The sequence below is a fragment of the Antedon bifida genome, chromosome 9 (assembly GCF_963402885.1).
Source record: "Antedon bifida chromosome 9, ecAntBifi1.1, whole genome shotgun sequence".
In the NCBI taxonomy this organism is placed as follows: domain Eukaryota; kingdom Metazoa; phylum Echinodermata; class Crinoidea; order Comatulida; family Antedonidae; genus Antedon; species Antedon bifida.
Genome location: NC_136234.1, coordinates 468,932 through 489,925, shown reverse-complemented (window position 1 = coordinate 489,925; position 20,994 = coordinate 468,932). Strand labels below are relative to the sequence as shown.

The 20,994-nt window shown below is 32.1% G+C and overlaps 1 protein-coding gene across 1 annotated transcript in view; it reads left to right on the top strand.

Moving 5' to 3' along the window:
• Positions 1-320: 320 nt before the first annotated feature.
• LOC144851906 (uncharacterized) overlaps positions 321-20,994 on the top strand; it is a 31,754-nt gene continuing 11,080 nt past the window's right edge. Inside the window, exons 1-2 of the mRNA XM_078709562.1 lie at positions 321-352; positions 10,734-11,312. Coding sequence (XP_078565688.1) covers positions 10,748-11,312 — 565 coding nt within the window. The 5' untranslated portion in view covers positions 321-352; positions 10,734-10,747. The remainder of the gene's footprint in view (positions 353-10,733; positions 11,313-20,994) is intronic.

The following is a 20,994-nucleotide window of genomic DNA, read 5'->3' as shown; positions in this document are numbered from 1 at the left end:
ACAGTTATAACTACAAATTATTTGAATGCATTCCATACTGCAAACAGTAATAGCGCCCTCGTGAATGTCTAACACCACAAATGGCAAGATCTATTTACAGATGTGAAACTGAATTCTTTTGAATTAAGTCACTAAAATGACAGTCAACTGATTTTAATTGCAAGTTTCCAAAGGTAAAGTTTATTTTCATTTTTTTATTCATACTGAAAAACATAATTATTGTTTTGTACGTGCGTCACAACGAAGCATAAAGCGACATATTCAATGAACTTTTATATGTGGCAATGTGCCAGAGTATATGCGTTGTTGTGGTATCGAAAAGCCACAGTCTTTGGAGTAACTTTTTGTACAGGTAAACTTTTAAGAGAGTTGATATAAGTGTGGTGACAATTAAAGCAGCAATTGTCCTTTATAATAACTTAATATCTTTTGATACATTTGGCAGTTTGCCATGGTATTGTCTGGCAGCCATTGTTTGTTTTTAAGTGTGTGTGGGCTTATTATTAATAGAGAACTTTCTTTTTGTTTTGTTATTGTATCATGACAACCACACCTATTTACAAAGTTACAATCTTGAATTTTACGCAGTTCTGTAAATAAACGGTTATTCAATAATTTCAGAAGTTATTAGTCATTTTCAAAATAGTTTGTTCCTAAGACCATCTGTACAGTACACTACTGCTCATATAGTCGCACTGCTCCTATACTCGCACTGCTTGTATAGTCGCATTGCATGTAATGTCCTGCTCTTATAGTAAAACTGCTTGCATAGTTGCACTGTTCAGATAGTGACACTGCTGGTACACTACTCGACTATTTACACTGTTTGATAGATAGAAACAGCGAGGAGTTTGCAACCAAACCAGTCGAATAGTCTTTGTCTTTTTTTTACAAATTTTTCATGATGTCAATCAAGCATTGTGTCCAGATATCATTATCAATAACCACTGTGTCAAAGGGTCATGGTTATATATTCACAATTGTTACTATAGCAACTATATTATGAGACCAATTTGGCAGTATGCCATATTTTTAATCTAACATCATCTGCAGTCCTTTGTCTTTGTTGTATAATTGTTTTAGTTCTGATGTTTGTGGACCAACTATTGTTTGTTACCTGTCGATGGTATTCCAGCGGTTTTGTTTATGTTCCAGTATTTTGTGTATCCTTAAGTTGTGTTAATACAGTATAGTATCGCACCAATTGAAATTCATACTTGCAATACATTACAACTAATCTATACAGTTGTTTGAAATGATAAATAAAAACGCAATCATTACAATATATGATGAGTTCAAGTATTGGCATGTTGCCATAAGGGAGTTGATCAGTATGCATCCTTTGTTTGTAATAACAACTAGTCAGGTCCTACTCACTGAACTTTATACAGAGTTTGTTATGTAACAATTAGTCATCATGTGTGTTTACACAGTATATGATGTATTCAGTCAAAATGGCTTTAAATGTCATTGAAAAATGGCATAAAAAGCACTTTAAACCATGTAATTAAATTATTATCCACTAATAACTAAGTTCTAACCCTAAATTTATGTATTTTATGTCTAAAAATTGAATTGATTACTTTATTTTACAAATACATTACAAAAGGAGTCCAGGAAAATAACAAAGTCTATTTTGTGTCTAGGTTATCTAGATATAAACAGACAATAGCCCTCTCCCTGCGAAAAGAGGATACAAAATACAAAGGACGAGAAGAATAAATTCCATTGAGCACCGCTATTGGATAATAGCTTGAAGATGTGCATGCTATTCTCATCTCTTAATGATATAGTACTATTAAAAATGAAATATCAATTTTATATAGTAGAATTAAACTTTCCTTACTATACTGTGATGATGATTTTAAGAAGTGTGTCTTTCGACTTTTACCGAAATACAAAAGATTACTTGCACAGACAAACCAAAGTTTCTGTTTTAAGCACTGTAAATAATTAATATTTATATAAAAACTACTAAATATGTATATATATTCTACCGTTTGATTTGCATAAAGCATTCTTTTTGCAACTAATATAACCCGGATTCAAAAGATCCGGAGTTGTCTGAAAAGAAAAAACCACATTTCCAGCATTGGAAATGAACTGTAATTAACCTTGTAAGCTAGTACAAAGTGGAGCGCACTGCTGAACTTTATTGTGGAAATGGAAAGTTTTCAGAACTAGACTGATAAACAGAATGTTTAGAATGTGCGCACTCTATTATTTATTAAAGAAATGATGTACTGTATCAGTAGTTTTACAAACATATGTTTGTTAATGACATTTAGTCCGAATAATGAGAGGGGAAGTCACAGATACTGGTACTGTACTGCTGAACTTGGTTGTGGAAATGGAAAGTTTTCAGAACTACACTGATAAATAAAATGTTTAGAATGTGCGCACTCTAATAAAGAAATGATGTACTGTATGAGTAGTTTTACAAACATATGTTTGTTAATGACATTTAGTCCGAATAATGAGAGGGAAAGTCACTGATATACTGGCTCTGTACTGCTGAACTTTCTTGTGGAAATGGAAAGTTTTCAGAACTGAGACATAGAATGTTTAGAATGTGCACTACATTAAAGAAATGATGTACAGCATGTTAAGAAAGAATAATGTTGAATCATAACTCAAGTATTTAGAATATGTTTATCCTATGTTATTTATTATTATTATATTATCAGTAAAGAAAGGGACGTGAGAACATATTATTGATAATATTGGAAAGGAAGGACTGAAACACCTACATCGACATGTGACCAAATTAGCGACAAGCGACCAAATGAATGACATGCAGCCAAATTAGCGCGGTCTCTCATGCAATTATAAAAATGATGATATGGTATAAATCAAAGCTTATGCAGATGACAAGAATGTTATTTGTTACAAAATCATTTTACATACCTTGATTATGCCAAGCAAATGATATCATTTATGATGGTGAATCATCGCAATTGTCAACTTTTAATATGTCAACTGCAATGCGAAAATATAATAAATCATTTATACTTTTTATTGAATAATGTTTTAGAGAAGGATGCAAGTTAATTTATGATCAATAAAAAATATGATTAATTAAGTGATATATAGCTGCGTTCTGTCATCAATATATTGTGAGTGTGAGTGGGATACAATCTACCACTAATACTTGTACTGTATCTGCTGACACAGTAATATACTGAAAGAAAATCTATACAGTATTGTGTCTCTGTTGGTTAAAGTTCACAAGTATATCTGTGAATTACCTGTTTAAGGATAATGTGTGTTTAGGGATAGTGTTGAAATAGTGTGTCCTCCTCAGACTCTGAATCTGTATTTTATGTAGAATTTTTATGGAAAGTGCTAGTGTAGGGAATGTGTGAGTTTAGGGGAAGTGCGAGTTTAGGGAAAGTGTGAGTGTAGTGAAAGTGCGAGTTTAGTGAAAGTACGAGTTTAGTGAAAGTGCGAGTTTAGGGAAAGTGCGAGTGTAGGGAAAGTGCGAGTGTAAGGAAAGTGCGAGTTTAGTGAAAGTGCGAGTGTAGGGTATAGTACTATAACAAAGTATGGAAAAAAGGCAAGACAAGCCATTATGATTCTATATTTTTTAATTGTTAATCTTCAGGAAATGAGTAGAGAGTTGGGAATGTACTGTAGCAATAGTATGTTCAGTAGTTATTATAGTTAATAGCCATGTTTTTGCATATTGACACTGATAACATCAGTACATTGCAGTATATTCTTCTACTACCGGAGTGAAGAATAAAGTTCATGCTTAATCAATATACAACTATCATTGAGAGCGGTACAGTAGTTTGCCGAAAAGACCAATCTTCATACACAAAAAGAAAGATACTTAACACCACCTACTAATGATGTACATTCACAGGCAATAAAATATATATATTGATGTATTAAAAGCATCTGCAAACAATATTATTGCAATTTATTATTTTAATAACTGGTAATACTAATTATCACATATCTTTTATGTTGACTGGTACCAGACAATAATTACTTTATTATATTACATTTTCTTTATCTTTCTTTTATAACATATTATAGCCATTGTTACATTATTTACATTAGCACTTGGCATGCTTTTAACATTTAAAAGTATTGCGTGCGGAAATACTGTGAGTTAATGTTAATAATGTTCACTATGTGTATCAATATGAGTTCTCTTTATTTTGGACTATTAATGAAGTAGTACAAGAAGAGGATTGGATTTGTTGGTTCTATATTTTCATTAGTTAATGCATCCTTCAAGGAGAGGACATTAAGTCTGTGAACTAGATAAGAGCTAACTTAGCTGCTGTGAGTCTGAACTAGAGCACATGTACTGTGTAACACAAAGTGAGTCAAGTCTGGACGTGAGCAAATGTACTTTCTTATGTAAAGTATTTGTCTGAACACTGGAGTAAATGCACTCTCTTACGTAAAGTATTTGAACGGGAGTAAATGCACTCTCTTTTTTAAAGTATTTGTCTGAATTGGAGTAGATCCACTCTCTATCACAAAGTGAGTTAAGTCTGAACTGTAGTAAATGCACTCGCTTTAGAACAAAGTGAGATAAGTCTGACCTACTGTAGAGTACTCTATGTACACGCTCTCTTTTGCACGATTCTGAACGGGAACAGTCTTTTACCCGAAGATAACTTTGTAAAGGAAAATAACTGTACTCTCTCATATTTTTACGATTGGTAGAACGGTTTCTTAAGACTGCTGATGACTTTTTAGTCGCGTGCAACGCAACTCTACAGCTCACTATGTCGGTCGGTCGGTTGGTCGGTAAACACTAACTTGAGCACGCGACTGCGGATATGTAATGTATATAGCCTTGTTTTATTGCATTATCTTTATTTAAAAAGATTATTTTCATTAACTTCCTCCTACTTTTTAATTGATGTCATCCTCATCAGCCTGTTAATCCTTATCATCCTTTATCAAAACACATCATTATTGTCAAACTCATTTTCGCAAATCAAATTAGTAGACCAGCTATTATGTAATAATAGTAATTAATATTAGTAATACTTAGGAAAACCTTAGTTTATCACAACATTTTGATTGAGATTAATTAGGTTAGCCTTTGAAAAGAATCAATTGCCCTCCTAATTGAGCTATTGTTATTTTGTTGGTAGTGTTACAATGGTTGAGACAAAAAGTCATGTGACATATTGTTGTGACACACTGTAGGTCAGGACAAATTGTGACCTTTGTTATTTTGTTATTACATAGGTTGTGACACCTATATGGGTCATGAAATCATGTCAAATGATCAAGTTAAGTTGGACTGTTGTGTTCCCACGATTTAGAACCATCACTATTTAAATGAACTTGTACTACTACAGTGTTGCGTTACTCTGACCTTTGTGATGTGGTTGCTATTGTTCTATTGTTGGTCTTTTGTTTAGTTTCCCAGCTTGGGATATACATTCCCTTTCCATAAGGAAGGAAGTGTCGGAATATCATATCATATTTATCAGAAAGTGTTATGTACCAATTCATTTGTTTAATTGTTGTTATTGGTGGTGTGAAATAGTCTAGTTGCAATTTGTTTATGGACAACTTTTTTGAACTACCAAAAACATGTGAGTGGCCAACCGGTTAAGACAGCGGCAAGGGTTCGAGGCTCACTCGCTTCATGGTTCTGGTGGTAGAACGAGTCTTCTTGGATAAAGGACTATAAACCATAGGTCCAGTGTACACATCTAGCTCATGTGCACTTTAAAAAACCTAGTATTTCTTTTGAGACGAGTAGGGGGTTACTCGATGTACTATTACATCACAGCCACTGATCATAACTGGGCCCTCTGGGAGACCAGTTTTGACTGAAGAGGGCGCCCAGTATAAATAAATAATATCAAACAAAATAACAAACACCTTTTTTATTTATGGGAATTAAACTTTTTTTTATTTCAACAATATTTAACGAGGATGGTGCATCCAACTGAAGCTGATCATTATGGACTCATTACAATGCTAAAAATAACATGAAAATTTAACGGGTAACAACAACTAAAAATACAAATAGAATTTATAAACTAGACATGAAACTCGTCACTTTGACGAGTTAGTTATCCGCACCACGACAAACGCCACGTGCACGTCATACGTTGGAATATTGCACACAGATAAAGATTATGGCATTATGACAAGAACTGAAGAATATGACATGCTGTTAGTGCTGAATTTTGTGTCATATAGTATATACATGCAAACAGTATAAGCTCTATACATATTACATACAGTGTAGAATAGGTGAAATTACGGGACCCGCCATTTATTCCAATTTTTAACATGGCGACGGTATCAAAATGAAACACTTAGATAGCAATTTCAGAAGGAAATTATCTCAGGAACAACATATTAACGTGTAGAAGAAATTTGAATACGTAAAATATAGATGCGCACCCTTTTAAATGTGATGAACTATTACGCAAAATATGAAAATACGACTTTTTTTATTCAACTGGCCATATGATGACGTCACAACATCCGATTGGCAAAATGTTTACATGAATTCGTATCTACAATCCAATAGCTTCCAGAAAACGTTTTAATCGTGATTATCACATTTTATTCTTACGAGCTATTACAGATTAAAATTTACTGTAAAGATGAAATTAATGACCCACGTAATTAAAATTTTTAGGCATGATGACGTCATAAAAATTAAAATATTTTTATCTCATGCTAAAGAAAGTTGATTGACCTACACAATATATAAATGTAGGAGAAAAAAGAATACAGATAAGCGCGATGCGCTCCATTGAATGTGATGAGCAATAACGAAAGAGACAAAAATCCTATATTTTACATTCGTGTGGCCATACGATGACGTCACAATGTTTTTTTAGCCTTATTGATGCATGATCCGATATCTACAACTCATCAACTTCTAGATTTTGTAATAAAAATAAACGGTTAACGGTTTACTTTAGAAACTATGACTGTTTAAAAAAAGACATAATTTTGACGATTTTTTAAGCTTTTTCATAAAAAACGCGCACGAATTGTCTAATTCAACGTGTTCGTATGGCGTTATTTAAACTGGAAAAGGTCTAAATTGTTTTCAAAATCACTGGGAAAGGCTTGAAAAATATAATTCAAGAGAAAAAAATATGTTTTTAACGCTATGTGCGGACCGCGCGCATAAAAAATTGCGCGCCCGTGGGAATTTTTGACATGCTCAAAATGACAAGAAACGCGTAAAAAGTTGATTAGAAATTAATTTTGCGCATTTTGAAATTTTAAATGCGCGTGCGCGCGTAACTTCTTGTCAAACATGCCATTTTTAATCCGTAGAAAGTTTGCCCCTGATATGACTTAAATTTTTTCAAAGTGTCAATACTAAATGACTTTTGGTTTTTAATCTATGATCAATCATTGAAATTCATAAAATTGCGCATAAGTCACGTTGCGCAACTATGACGTCATTCAAAAATAGGAGGTGCACAACTTCACGTAAATGCCCATATGTTGTCAAAGTTATGAAATGTTATGTTTACACATTTTAGAGGAACACGACTCACAAAAAGGAAGGAAGGAAAGAAGAATAATACAGAAAAAAAATATTGATCTCATACAATTACAAGGAGTTATCCGCTTGGTATACCAAGCGGATAACTAATTATTAAGTAAATGAAATAATTAATAAATAATAGAAATTTAGAAAAAAAATCAGATATTTAAATATTTTCGTTGCAATACAGAATTGATGTGATGCTGTATTACAGACAGACATTACTAGACAAATCAAAAAAATAAAACAGTTTATTGAGGGAATCAACTATCTGTTAGGACAACGACACAAATAAGACATTGAACTCATATTGTAAAACACTCGGCACTGTAAATGTTTGACCAATACTAGGTTGAATGATTATTACATTCATTACCATTATAATTCAGTGATTTAATAATGTGTAATTGCATCTTAGCGGCATATTCAAAAAGACCATTTAATTTAAAAAGGTAAACTATGTGTACTTGTTGAAGATTGATTTAAAGCACTTTATAAAAGATTAATTTGAATAATGTATTGTACTTTTTCTTGCCATAATTAAAATTAATTTATTGTTTCCCAAAAATGATTGTAGGGCGCCAGCGAAGGGTTTTTCTTCCAAAAAAAGGAGCGTACAAAACAGGAATAGTTGCTTTATCAATTAGCATGTGCTTATATTGGGTGTAAAGTAAATATACAGTGCACACTTAAACTTTCAAAATATATATCTATAGTCTATTGTATGCAAATGTTATGCAAATTGCCCATTCAATGTGCTCACATGTCGTCCAGGTACTAAAATGTAATTTTTCTTAACCAGTATGATCTGTGTCAATTATCAATTAAAAAATACTACAGTATACAGTCCAGTCTTTCAAATTGAAGCAATACTGAGTATTTAGAATTATAGTATGACTGGGATTATTTGGCATCATTTTATCTAAAAGAAGTTTTTACCCTGAATCAACCAAAACCGAATTTAATTTGTTATTATTGCCCAAGAACAGCACAAATCTGGTTGTCTGATAAGAAATACACTTTCCACCATGCAGTTACCAGCTTTTGTTGGGCCTATAAAATAGCCATTTAGCTTTTCACCATTTCATTGTCGTCATTACATTTAAAGAATGTCAGTGTAGTAACTTAATTTTACTGCACCTCCACAGAATTTTGGTTATTTTTTTTATTGCCCTATTTAATTACAGACATTACCATTGCTTGTGTATGTTGCAATCACACACTTTGTGTAATATAGCCTCTATGTGGACTTCTTCTACAGCTATCATAACTATATTCATTTATCTATTTCATTTTTGCTTACTTCACCTGTCATAAGATTCACAGTGTCTGAATTGAATGCTTTGATGATTCCGTCTGCTGGTGATAATACCCCACCACTTGTTGCCTCCAGGCAAACACAGAACAACTGTTACGCATCACAACTTGATGCGCTTCTCAAAAATCTTCTTCCTCTAATGAAGACCAGGATGAAAGGTACATCCACACTGAGCCTCGTTTCCATCCTGTCCGGTGCCCAGATAAAATGTTTTCAAAAATTGGTGTAGTGTTTTTAGTTAGAAGTGTTCACACTTCACTTATTTCCGTACAAAACGTACAAAACGTGCGACAGCCAGAATAAACATTGCTGTAGATTAACTGTCTGTATTAATGATAATGATCTTAACTTAGAAATGGGTGTAGTATTTACTATTAGAACTTTTTACACTGAACTCATTGAGGATTCGGTACAAAACATGTGATTGAAATATCCAGAACAGCCAGAATTAAGATTGCTTTAGATTAACTGTCTGTATTAATGATAGTGATCTTAAACTTGAAAAATAAATTAAATTTCTATTGATATTCACTGTTAATGTTCTTCAAAAGTTTCTGTTATACTGTAGTGCCTCTTATTGGCTATTTTAGCAACGAGAAACTTGGGACAGTTGTACAGGCTCATAAATAGACTATGAGCATAAAAGTGTCAGAAGCAATGATGTGTTGTGATGTAATTCAATAAATATACTATAGTGTAATTTCATAAATTCTCACCAACAAAAAAAGTTTCAATAATGAATCCAGATACAATTTTATCAATAGTAACTTTAGGACCAACATTGTTGCTCAATTAATTTTACATTTACATTTGGACTTTCCTTGCCTTTTATATTTGTTTTATTGGCAGAAATTTGAATAAATAAATATGGTAATTTTTTTTTAGTATTTTAAGTGACAAGGTATTTCCAATGTGTAGAACCCCCCCCCCCCCTCCCAAAAAAAATGTTTTATATTATAATATAATGAGGCGTAATAAAAAGATACATTATATTATTTATGTTTTATTCCAAAAAAAAAAAGCCATCGCTTGATTACTTATAATGACAAAGAAATCAAATTTATGTGTGTCATTGGATTATTATAATTTTCTAGGTTTTTAAATTCTTGTCTAGACATGTAGTAACATAATTAGAAACAGCATACAAAGATGGTGTCCTTTGTAAAAGGTTTATTGCAGTTTTTGGGTTAAAATTTTGTTTTCAAAGAGTTGTTGAAGGATGAAGGCCTACAGCTATGTTAGTGAGACTTCAAATTCTACAACTAGAAGATCAACAAAACTTAAAACATAAACTCGTTAAAAAATTAAAAGATCAACAGAACATCATATAATTAATGTCATAAAAATGTGCGCTGAATGTCTTTTTTAATGTATTCCAGCTAACTGAACAAATGTTTTATTTTACATAAAAAGTATACTGAGATTTTATGTAGGTCTGGTTAACTATTTTATAGTGCGGCACCAGCGATAGTTCACTGCAAAAACAATTCAGAGAAATTAAAAATAAACCATTGTATTCCATCTTTGGGTATTAAGAGACAGTAGCCTGTACGTCATATAGCTTAATGGGGCTTAAACAACCAATAATAATGTAGTAGAACTGTGTTTAGAATCACAGATGAGCATCTTCACAATGTTGCACTTTCTCAGTTTCTGTGTCTAAGCAAAATAAATATTTAAGTATGTAATAATAATACAAGAATTAGACATATTGAACACTTTTCCTTTGAGACCAATATGCTATACAAACTTGATTTTGCACATTCAAATCTTAAGTAGCTCCTTTCTCTTTGACATTTAACATAGATCCTTGCTTCTCCCATTCAGTTATGTCCGCTACTGTACACATATGTCTCTGGCAGATTCGGAACATAATGCTAACTTTTTTTGTTTCTTTTTGATTTTCAGAGTGTAATCATATTATGAGCGATTTTGAAGTGGAAGTAACAACACGTGTCAAAGGCTTACAGAGTCCAGGAAGAAGTGGAGGTGGAGAAGGTACGCGGCGTAAAGACAACTGGGTTGTCGTGGATGTGCATACGTTGAAGATGCAGAGTGATAATGAGAGTATTTATCTGACAGATGATGAGACAATATACGAAGAAGACGAGGATGTATTCCTTCAATCGGAAACACCCGATCAAGCTGTTAACACGCCTTTGATATCATCACCAATCTCTATACCATCACTATCTCCAACACATTCCACACAGTCGGCACCAAGCCCATCTCATATACGCATACCACCACAATGTAGGACTTATTCTGCGCCCGTGCAAAGGGCGTCACCAGTGCACACTATAGCAAACTGGGACATTGGATCACCCCTGTCTTCCGGGTATGGATCCGCGCCTCACGGATTACTAACGACCTCAACTCAAACACCACCGACAAGTCCCTCATTTTATATACGGACGCATGTAACTATACGAATGAATAATGCCAGTGGGTTTGGTTACATGGCAAGACGTAGACTTTTAGCACAAGGTCAGTATGTTTTATGTCATATTTCAGTTTATACTAGGATTTTTCTTGTACCAAAAAAGTCATGGCATCACTAATAATAATGAATAATAAATGAATAAATAATAATAGTTGACTTGTATAGTGTAGTACGATTTTAAGCTGCTAGCTTTCACTCTATTTATATTGTGCCTTATACACTACTGTATATACCCTTTGGTCTCAAAGGGTCCCTTTGTGTTGAGCTGCCACTAAACTGCGCTCAGAAATTAAGTTTTGTCTGTTTTTTTGTATTCAATACTATACAACATACACTTGCATAACAATTTCATTTGAATTGTCCTGATAAATTGGTTACATATAATGACAGTATTGTTTTTGTTTACGAGAGAATCGCCATTCACGTAATAATAAATAGCAACACAGCTGTTTAACATTATTAAGAGAATGTTGAAAATGTGTATTCATCAGAAACACAGTAAACTGAAGTTATTGAACGATGTTAATTTTATAGACATTAATTTCCATCTCTGCATGTTTCAAGACCTGGGAATTTCAGGGTAGCCTTCTCATCTGCAACGGACAAGTCTGGACTTGCCTAGATATTAGCCTTCACCTTTTATACTGTTATAAAATTATGCAGCAATTTTCTCTCAAAGATGAGGATTTATAATTTGTTTTGTTTGTTTCAAGTATTTTACACATTGCTATTGTTCATAAGAGTTACACTGAGGCTTTACTTTCATTTTAAATGGATTAATTAAATAATCAAATTGTATTTAACATCAAATTTACAGATATTGCGGTTTACTATTGTTTCATTGTTTACGATTTAAATTCATTGTTTTTTCTGAAGGGTTATTATAATTTTAGGTTTCATTCTATAGGGCGTTTTTTAGTTTTTGTTGAATAATAGTTTCTTTATACCTGGCTTCTGGCCAATTTGTGTTGTATTGTTGTAAATACCAAGGTCTTTATATTTCTCTTCTCAAATGATGCAAATCCACTTCATTCTCGTTAATCCTCGACTTTGACAACGTTTTTCAAATTACTTGAACTTTATTGTTTTGGATGAAAGAAGTGTTTGAAGTACATAATTCAGTATAATATAGTTAAATTGTGTTCCAGATATTTAAATATATTTGTTTAAGTGTTCTAAATAATGACTTGGTAGGTTGATTGACAGTATTACCTGGTTAAAATTTTTATTTGTCGATTATTAATTAACATAATTGCAGCTAAGTTCATCAATCTATCAACCAATTGATTATTTCTGAATATTTATTTTAACTAGTGTTAGTAATCTTTGAAATTAATAAATTTAATTTTGATTTTTTAATGATTATTACTATTACTGTTTAATACTATGTATTTATATTATTTCGGTCCTGTTTTTTAAATTGCCCCACATGGGATGAATAAGGAAGACTTTACTTTATTGAATCTATACATAATTATTTAGTACTATTATCTCATTTGTTGATTAATTCAGTCTATAGTATAGTAGTATGCTAACAGCTAAAAAAATATATATTTTTTTTTTTTTTAATAAAAGTATTTTATTATTAATTATTGGCATGTTTAGGACAGACTTTATTCCAGATCTGTTTAACATAGGCCTACGTGTGAAATGTCAGACATTAAAAGTTATTTTATTTTAGTATTAATATAATGGAATTTGGCACAAATTGATTTTTACTGACATACATGTTGTACGTTTAGGACATACAGTAGTCTTATTCCAGATATTATATACGTATATGTCAACATCTGAAGTTTAAAAAATGGGAGGTGGTATATAGTGCCCTCTATCTATTATCGAGAGGTAAGGGGTGACATCACAAGCGGTATGGCGTGATGGCTACTTGAGGGGAATCCCCTTTCTGTTCAGAAAAAATTATGACCTCAGATGTGGAAAACCAGAAGCACAATGAGGGTGTTGGCATGTATGATATTAAAGAAAAACTTGAAATAATAAAACGACTTCATGAAACTACTGACAATTAAATAATTTTTTTTTAAATTCTTTGTATTGTAAACATGGGCGTATAGAAATAAGGTCATACCTGTTAATTACTATACACTTTTATGATTGAACTCAAACTGTAGCAAAAGTACAGTGAACTTGCATCAGTACTGTATAATTAAACCAAATGAATAATGATTGCAATGGATAATCATCGAGGCCAGTGATGGACTTTGCCAGCTAATTATCAAGTGATGCATTATTAATATCAAATACTCATAGTCTTTGTGGAACCTCTGTATAGTATACACTGGAGCCTCATTATCTAAACTTATAGTAGTAGTGGTATTGCAGCATGGTGCTTGACTATCAATCCCAGTAACCTGGGTCCAAATCCTCTACCTACATTACAGAGCATTAGAGTAAAGCGCATGGTGTATCATATTCAGTACTTGTACTGTACTCCCAAGGCATAGGTTCAAACAGAATACTGACGTACAGTAGAACTAGGCTTGTAGATTCATGATTGCTTCTACTCTACTCGCTCCCTAATCCTAAAATGACACAAGCACGATGATATATAGTGTATCCATCCTGTAATTAGTGACTTACTTTTTGATATGTGTGGAATAACTTTGAAAATTATTGTAGTTACACAGTAGTGTACCCAAATTAGTAAACAACAAAATTATGCCCAACAGATTGGCAACATGACATGTGTTTAAACAACAATATTATGCCCAACAGATTGGCAACATGAGATGTGTTTATTACTGTGTATATTACTGTGTATAGTCACTATTCATGTTCTTCATGGTCACAGCATACATTTACTTTTATACAACATCTTAATGACTCTTTATTTTACCAATTGTTGACCCAGAGTAGTTCATTTATGCAATTAATTCAAGGATAATACATGTTATTCTGATAGTAAACAAAATTGTTTTAATGTGTTTTACATAATATCCACTATTATGGAACACTTAAGGACCAAAAGATCCCCCTTAATAGAGATATCTCCTTCTCCGTAAGATACTTAGGGCCGATTAATAGGCATTTGTTAGTCTTTAGTTAGCATTTTGTTTGCCTTTCTTGATCTTCGTTATTTGTTTTTCTAAATAGGGTGATCCCAATGGAATGGGACATTTTGTTTCGTTTGAAAATGGATAAACACAATTTTCAGTTTCGTACATAATTAAGTACAGATAGATATTTTAGAAAACTGTCTTGTAACAAACCCAAACATAGAGTTCATTACCGCCATTAGTAGAAATTAAACAATCACTAGCAGTTTCCTGAATTCTACTACTAATAATAAAAAATAATATTTAAACACAAATATTAATTGGGAAAGATAGAATATTGCTTCCAGTGCCTCTCACTGTATGAACTGTTTATGGGAGGGTTTTCTTTATGCAAGTTGTAACACTCTGTTTTTATTATATGATGATCTGCAAAGAGTTGAGCAAGGTGCAGTAATTTGTTCCTTTTGCCGGTTGTCACTACTATTGACAGTGTTGAGAGATAGGAGGAAATTTGCTTTATTTTGCTTTAACCAAGCAAAGACTTAGCTTCTTACATGATGTACACTTAATGTTAGGCATATATTGCATTTTGCTGCTGGACTTTGATTTCGATTATGCTTAAACTGTTAAGTTTGCTGAAGCATATTCAGCTGAATAATTGCTAATTTGCAAAGATTCTTTTCCCTGTGAGATCACTGCTTAAAGCCCCCTTCCCTACGTTTTTTAGATCTAATTTAAGGTCACAAACTATATTTAATGTAAAAATAATACTATATGGTCCTATTGCGATAACTTTTTTCGTCTTTAAACGGTTAAAAATGTGAAAAATAAGTCGATTCTAATAATTATAGCGGCCCGCTATAAATCCCAAAATGCATTGCGCGCGGATTAATATTTTTGTTTTTCACCTGTAATTCGCCCACTTTTCGATCGATCGTGAGGCCAAAACAAATGGAAGACTCCTAACTTTTCAGCGAAAATACCGGGTTTTCCCCAATTTGTATCAACGGAGTCTGGCAAAAATAGAAAGACAATTAATGCAGCAACTATACAACGTCAGGCTAGGTATATAGCTAGCGTACGATGTTCGTACGTTACCGATGTTTACCAGCTAGGCCTACAAAACTAAGCCTAGCTAGGCTAGGCCTAAGACCGTCCACGAGAGGTCGATCGCCGCGAGCTACTTAGGTAGTGCATTGTTTCTCACTTTTTATCATAATTTACCATAAAACGTACATTTAAGACAAGGAATGACATGGTTTAATGTTTTGAAAGTGATATATATGTATTATTTTCCAAAAAACGTCCAAAATTGCAGGTAAGGGGTCTTTAAACTGCTAATTTTGCTGAAGCATAGTTAGCTGCAATGGTGAGAGTTTCAGCAGCTTAAGAAACAGTTCAGAGCATGTCAATATAATTGCATTAGAAGTGCAAAGAAGAGCTATAGCAATGCTAAAAATAGCAATAGCAGTTTTAATTAAAAAGCAAAATTAGCAATAGCAAAGCAAAACATAGCTTAAGCAGTGAATAAAACAGCATTAGCAGTGCTAAAAAGGGGCATAAGCTTAAGCAAAACATAAGCTATGCAATAAAGAGAAAAAAGGTTGTATAGAGGTAATTATATGCTCAAAATTAGCTAAAGATATAGATGCTATCTGCTTATTTTATGCTTTTTGGTGCCTGACCAATACTGCGCCTAGGTGAAAGAGTTGCTAGGTAGGTACAGTAGTAGGCTGGGTAAAAGATTAATTTGAAATACCATTTGTTCAAAATTATGAACTGATACTTAGTAAATGGATAAACTTATCTCAAAACATTATGTACAATATCTTATAATTGCAAATCATTTTTACTCTTATTATATGTATGCATTTTATATATAAAGTGATAGCCCCTGGAATTCCAGGGTCCTAGATTACAACCCACGGATGACCTTTAATGATGTCACCTCTAAGAATAGCAAGGACTAGTGATGCAATTACTGAAGCATTATAGTGATTGGGAGTTAGCAATGCATGAATGACGTCATAGACTCTGCAACGCCATAGGCTGAAACAAAACAAAGAAGTAGTAGATTGTGGTGTGAAAAAAACATGACAAAAAGTTGTCACACAAGTTATTATGAGGAAGAGACACTATTGGACAGGATATCACCTTCTGTCACAGAATGGAAGATCCACTAGGTGACCTGGAAAAAAGTCTGAAAAAACGTGCACATGTAGTAGCTAAACAAAATACACCAATATCTGGCCATGGAGTTCAAAGTGCTTGGGAAGGTGATTTTATTTTTTTAAGTTTGTTTTCTGGTTATAATACTCTTATAGATCAAAAGGAAGAGATATGGGTTGTTTGATCTTGTTTTATAAACATTAACTTTATTAACATTTATCTTTTTGTATCATTTAATAAAAACAGTTTAAATTTTGAGGTAAATTGTAGCTTGCTGATAGATCAATATATTAGAAAGTTTGTAAGTAAAAATTCACATACCTTTAATTTTGTGAATTATCATTTAGTGCTGAAAGTAAACAAAAAGTATTCTAGTCAGCATATCAGTTTTTAAAATCTAATATAAAGGTATTTATTTACATAACATTACTTTTAAAAGTAACATTTTTATTTCAAGTTTTAATTCTACAGTTATTGGTATTTTCTGGCTGTCTAGGATTTTAGTAAGATATATTTTCTTTAAAATACAATGCATGATTTTACACAACAATGAAGTGGGATCTTCTTCAACGTTTTGAACTTTCCAAAACTGGTAATCGTCATACTCTAATAGTTTCCTGTTTTTTTATTTGTTAGAACATTCCAGAAAGTTCAGGAAGTTCTACCTTTTCAAATCAAAACCAAATAAACTTTTGTCTTCAGTAATATTTCTCCTGCATTAGCATGGTTTTATTGCATTTTAAATGATTTTTATATGGATTGACCGAAGTGGACAATTTCCACCATGTGTGCAAGTGACACTTACACAATCTTGGGGAAAACGTACTTTTAATTATATTCATCAATCATAACAAAAAAAAACCCATACCGGTACCTTAAATATTACTTTCTACAACATCAAGAATCTTACAGCATAATTTTAGATTAAAAAGTTAATATTGTTGCTTTATAATTATATGTATAAAAAATAAATTTATTGGAAAAACATGTAACAAGGGGCTATGATTGCCAGTAGTGTAAATAAATGAAATTAAATAATAGATTGTCAAAGACAGGAAGTGCATTGAATGTCTTGTCAAGGAAGTTAGCTGTCATGCAATCGCTTCTTGTTTTTATCCCACACATCTGCTTACAGTTTACTACTGTAGTAGTAGAAAAACAAGTGTAGAAATAGGATTGGCTATTTCCTCTAATTCTTGTGTTCCAATTCAATGTTTCAGTTTACATTTGGCATTGAATGCGGACTTACCTTGTAGTGGTTTTGTTAAGAATATTTAGTTGAAAGAGTATTTTGAGCATTTAGTTTCTTTCTTAACGTTAAAAACTTTCCCAATTGAGTTGTAGAAACATTTTAAAGTTGGTGTATAGATCTTTTTGACCCCACCCTTATTTCTTTTATAACAAAAGTAATGATGACAAAATGAGGAGAGTCTCCAATAAGATTTTACCCTTATCTGAACTCTTCATTTTTTAACTTGGAATCTCATCTGAACATGATGACAATTTCTGTTTTTGATATGCAAAAGAAATTTGAACTACACTAAATCACTCTTCACCATCATAATCATCATCAGTATTAGTAAAAAAGGATATACACTTACATAGTTTGCCATTATTTTACAAAGTAACATATACCTACATACATATCATATAGCAATACTCATAAAGTAGAGTTCAATTACATGATGTTTGATGATTCCAACATCCAGGCCGACATTTTAAACTCTCTTAATTTGCCGATATCACGATCCATCAGTTTCCTTGCTGTCAAAAAGTAAAAATTATACCTGGATATAGTAATAGTGATTTTCCTAATTTAATTGAACTTTAAATGTATCTTTTACAAATTAAACTACTTTTAAACTTTTCATCTGATGGGTGGTTGTAACTTTTGGTTTATTTATACACCAATGCAGTATGTGTTTGTGCAGTGAGACAAATTTGCAAAGCTTTTTTGCATTGTGACATAATAATAATAATAATAATTTTAAACGCATCAATCTGTAAATTATTCTAGTAAATACAGTGTTACAATATGAACTATGATTGTATTAAATAATTTAGACTTATTGTATTATTTTGACCTATTTGATAACAGGTTATTATGTGGTGTAAAGTCCGGTACTTATAAGAAACTTAAATAATAGCATGGGGTCAGTTTAAGTTCAGTTTTGTATGTAAACATAAAAGGTCAAAACTTTGTTTAAATACTCTAAATGTCATGTAATTTCATCATTTTAAATTGGTTTACCTGAGCAGTTTTGACTTTAAGAGGAGGGTGATGGTGTCAAAGTAATGATATGAGTGTAGCATGCTTGAAAGTGTAGTAATGACTAATAGGGAAAATTCTAAAGGTGGTTAAAGAATATGATCAATTATATGCATGTGATCAAGAGTGAACTGAATCGGGGTATGCGGGGGCGGGGGTTGTGGGGCCAGGGTTTGCGGAATCAGGATCAAAGAAGGTACATCTTGCTGTGAAGTCTTTTTGAATATTTTTCAATGGTGACATAGTGTATAGTAAACAATGCATGAAACACTTAATAATGTATACTGATTGGACAGGTATTTTAACGCATGTTTTTATTGTGTTCATTTGTCATTAATAAACAAAACACTTAATCATGATAAATTGAAATTCTGCCCTTGCCCTACATTACTATGCTTATAAATTTATGCTATATTTTATTTATATATCTACTGTAGTAAGCATTGCATATATAAGTGATTTCCTTAAACTAGGTTGTTGACACGAACTAGATGTAGAAACCCCTCCATGAGTTTCTGTTTATTTAATTTTGAATTTCAATTTATTTATTGAACATGATTGTTAATATAATCCTTTCCTTTTTTATTCAGTTATTAGTTAAATACAAATATATGATACAAATATTAATAAATTTCTGGTTGAAAATTCTTTGATGTAGCCTTAAAACTAATTTATTTGATTTATTATCAGCCAGAGATTAAAATATGGAGAATTAGAAGTATGCATGATTAATTAAATAAATCTTGAAGTAAAAATGTCATGCTGTATAATAATATTTATTGAAGCTACACCTTTACAACAGTGGCACACATTCATACATCGTGCGTTCTTAAAATAGATATATAGACAACAAACAGATACAAAATCAATACAACAAACAGATACAAAATCAATACAACAAACAGACACAAAATTAATAATTAATATTGGTAGTAATAGGCTATATATGAATAATTAATTATTTGAAATGAATAATGAATAAACCATACATATTCATTAGTATGATGAATAAATAGTGAATAACCCATACATATTCATGTTTGTAATGAATCATTCATACTTCATCAATACATTTTAATTGACCACTAATAATTGCTCTTGATTGTCTTATTACAATTAAATACCAATCTTCAGTGCATAATTATATAATTTAGACCACCCGTCTCAGAATGTTGCACACTTTATAATAAGATTGTTGAGTTATGGCAATGGAATATAAATGTTAGGGTTAATATTTCAAAATTTTTGAGACTATTATTTTTAAGAAATGTTCGACGTTTAGATGATACAAGTCATAGAAAAAGAACTACATACAGTATTAAGTAAGTACAAAGTTCAAGTCAAGAATCGATACGTATGTCTGCTAGCTATAGGCAATGCATGTGAACTTGCTCATAATAAGGTCAAATGATATTATATGTAAATTGTCCTCTATTTGCATAATACCAAACCAGGAAGGTGACTTGATGGCTACAGTATCATTCATATGCACTCAAATGTACCTTTCTTATGGTGGTATTTTGATACACATGATTAATATTATACTAAATTAATATTTACAGGTAATCATCTTATAAACTATAAAATATGAATAGATTGTAGGTAGCCCAATGTCCAAGTAAGTAACTTCTCTTGATAGATTGTAGGTTGCCCAATGTCCAAGTAAGTAACTTCTCTTGATAGATTGTAGGTAGCCCAATGTCCAAGTAAGTAACTTCTCTTGATAGATTGTAGGTTGCCCAATGTCCAAGTAAGTTACTTCTCTTGATAGATTGTAGGTTGCCCAATGTCCAAGTAAGTAACTTCTCTTGATAGATTGTAGGTTGCCCAATGTCCAAGTAAGTAACTTCTCTTGATAGATTGTAGGTTGCCCAATGTCCAAGTAAGTTACTTCTCTTGATAGATTGTAGGTTGCCCAATGTCCAAGTAAGTAACTTCTCTTGATAGATTGTAGGTAGCCCAATGTCCAAGTGAGTAATTTCACTGGAATAGTGTATCTCAATAAAGACTATTTGTACATTGCAAGTAACTTTGCCAGGACATTAGTGTTTATCCCATTAATTTCCCCAGACTATTGTGATACTAATTCACTTGTATAACGCACAGAATTCACTCTTCAAAATTGAAGTACACTGTAATCTTAGACTAAATGAACGTAATAAATGTTTGATGGATCAATTGTTTCATTAATCGATTTAGAATCATCGTACTCCACCCAATGAATCATTTACTATACCTCCGTAGTCTACTTGTTAATGAAATTTATACAGGGAA